The sequence below is a fragment of the Fopius arisanus genome, unplaced genomic scaffold, assembly GCF_000806365.1.
Source record: "Fopius arisanus strain USDA-PBARC FA_bdor unplaced genomic scaffold, ASM80636v1 scaffold00003, whole genome shotgun sequence".
Lineage (NCBI taxonomy): Eukaryota > Metazoa > Arthropoda > Insecta > Hymenoptera > Braconidae > Fopius > Fopius arisanus.
Genome location: NW_011887742.1, coordinates 2,337,362 through 2,339,946, shown reverse-complemented (window position 1 = coordinate 2,339,946; position 2,585 = coordinate 2,337,362). Strand labels below are relative to the sequence as shown.

General features: G+C 34.6%; 1 protein-coding gene across 1 annotated transcript in view; it reads right to left on the bottom strand.

Annotated features, from left to right (window-relative positions):
* Positions 1–1,633, bottom strand: part of LOC105270350 (scavenger receptor class B member 1) — a 23,124-nt gene extending 21,491 nt beyond the window's left edge. Inside the window, exon 1 of the mRNA XM_011311233.1 lies at positions 1,353–1,633. Coding sequence (XP_011309535.1) covers positions 1,353–1,380 — 28 coding nt within the window. The 5' untranslated portion in view covers positions 1,381–1,633. The remainder of the gene's footprint in view (positions 1–1,352) is intronic.
* Between the last annotated feature and the right edge of the window lie 952 nt (positions 1,634–2,585).

Genomic DNA, 2,585 nt, shown 5'->3' with positions numbered 1-2,585 from the left:
AAATAGTGTAATCATTTCGAAAATTGTCTCCAGGAAAGGAACTGATGGACAAATGAGTATAAAAAAATTGCGTTTCCCCTTGATTTGTTGCCATTAATCATGATTTTCCGCGTTATTTTTTTCTGTTCCGAGATCGCATAACATCTTGATTACGCCTCAATTCTCAATTGATTGTTTATGCCGCACTGCTTTAAAAGAATTAGCATGTCAATGATAATAAACAAGGTAACACCTGTTACGATATTGTTTTAATGTCCCCCCCGGGGATTCCAATGAAAATAAATGAATGTTAAAGCCGCTGGAGTCGGCAATTGAATCGATCAAGTAATCGCGATTATTCGATCACTTCCAGGAATGAGAATATCGGAGATGACAGAGAACATATGTAAACAGGATTGAGAATTATAAAAAATACGGGAAAAACGCATTTGTCGCCATTTATTCGCACTCTCTTCTGCCAGAGAACCTGTTTAATCAGGAATTCACGGATTTACGGTAAACCGCAAAAGAATTTATAATAAAACCATAAAAAACCCAACATATCCATAGAAATTACGATAATTCCACTATAAAACTGCAATTGTCTAAACAAAAAACCTACAAAAATGATAAATATCGCGATTCGAATGAAATCCCCGAAAAAAAAGCAACAACAATGGTTTTGCAATGTTTATGATTTAACTTTCTGACTAGCTTTGAGCGACAAAGATTTGTATCCCTGAATAATTAATAAAAATGAAGAAAGATCTGGGGAGCGCACATCAGACGGCAGAAAAAAAGAGACAGAATGAGAGAAAAAAAAAGTAATGAGTAAAAAATATTGACGATATGAGTAATTATCGGGTGAGGTAAATCCGACCAACAAAAAAAAAATGCCACACATCATGAATTATCATTTTTCCAATGGATACCGAGTTGATAATTAACCGTGGCTCATTAGCGGTGATACGTAGTCGCTGTTACCACGCGTCAACGCGTGATGCATAGTAGCAATATGCACACCAATTACGTCGTTATTTGCACCTATCGTGCATGAAAACAATTATTACCTGAAAAATAGCTATTGTGTAATTTAAAAAAAATAACAACGAGGGAAATTAAAAGATTCCCGGTATTAATTTCACGATGTCTGGACCTCAAGGCAGACGAGAATCCGTTCAATCATGGAAATTCACTTGCGTAATTAAATAAACTTGGACAATTAAAATTATAAATCGGCATTTTCCAATTGCAAAGAAATTCCTTACGCGATTTTTTACTTGGACGATTAGATCTTAGATTGCGATGCATTTCATCGGCATAAATTATTTTTTCCGCGATTTCTGGGGAATTGAAATGAAATTTGTACTCACGTATGGGATAGCCGGTGTAACAGAACATTTTTCAAGTGTTGATGAGTAAAATAATTGAGAGACAATAGAACGAAACTGGATTTAGGCAATTATTATAGGTTGACACATCGGTACATCGCCCAATGGCGATAGAATTTGTTTTAAAAAACTGGAACCAATGGCACGTGAATTATCACAACTGCACTGGGGATGATATTGAAGTGGACTGACCAGGGGAGTTTGTCTGGACTGAATGATTTTTTTTTTATTCCCCTCTTTATTATTCGGAGAGCCAAGAAATTACCAACTAAAGACAACCAGTTTTTGATAATGAACGTCAGTCGTGACTGTAAGAACGTACTCCATTTGAACTGATAAGCATGAATTAAGTTATGCGACGGGGGGAGCAAGAAAAGGCACTCATAATGAGAGAGGAAAAGAAATTGGTTGATGCGTTGGAGATACACCATCGACCTATTATCTATTTAGGTCTCGGGGATATTAGGGGTGCAACGCACATCGTAACTAGACTTGATTGGCTAATTTTACAATAATTATTGTTTAATAAAACATTGGAAAGATTGTGAAAAAAACTACGAGTTCCTGCCGAACCAAATTGTCCATTTTTTTTTATAACAATTATCACGTTAAAGACAGAAATTTAAAATAATTATCATCTCTTTATTATTTCAATTACGTAATTTTTTTTGTTGTTAAAATTGGGTAGTAAAAAATATTATGATGTGAAATAAAATGGTAGAATAGAAAATTGGAAATGAGATGTTGACACACGTGGCTGTCATGACTGATAAGATTGTAATCACCGAGTCGGCGGCCATATTTTCGGGCCGTATCTATAGAATTTCAATTATTTAAAAATTCCGGAGAAATATTATAAGATTCCGTAAATGACGACAATTTTTACATCGCGAGCGTAAAAAATTCTTGGGATCTACAAAAATAGATGAACACATGAATAAATAAAAATTCCATAATAATGATTTCAATGCGTAAACAATTTTTTTCCACCAGGAGTTCCTCTCCACGTGGTGATCTCCATTATTTATTAATAGAGAGACGATGACCGACGGGGGAGATTCATTAGTTGCAAATTTTTATCGGTTTTATTGTTATGTCTTTATTGCAGCGATAAAAGAGCTCTAAGTGTTATTGAGGATTTATAAATGATGGAATGATTGTTTGCAGCGAATGTGAATTTGTTTCTTGGCATTTATTAAATAAAAATTCCCCAAG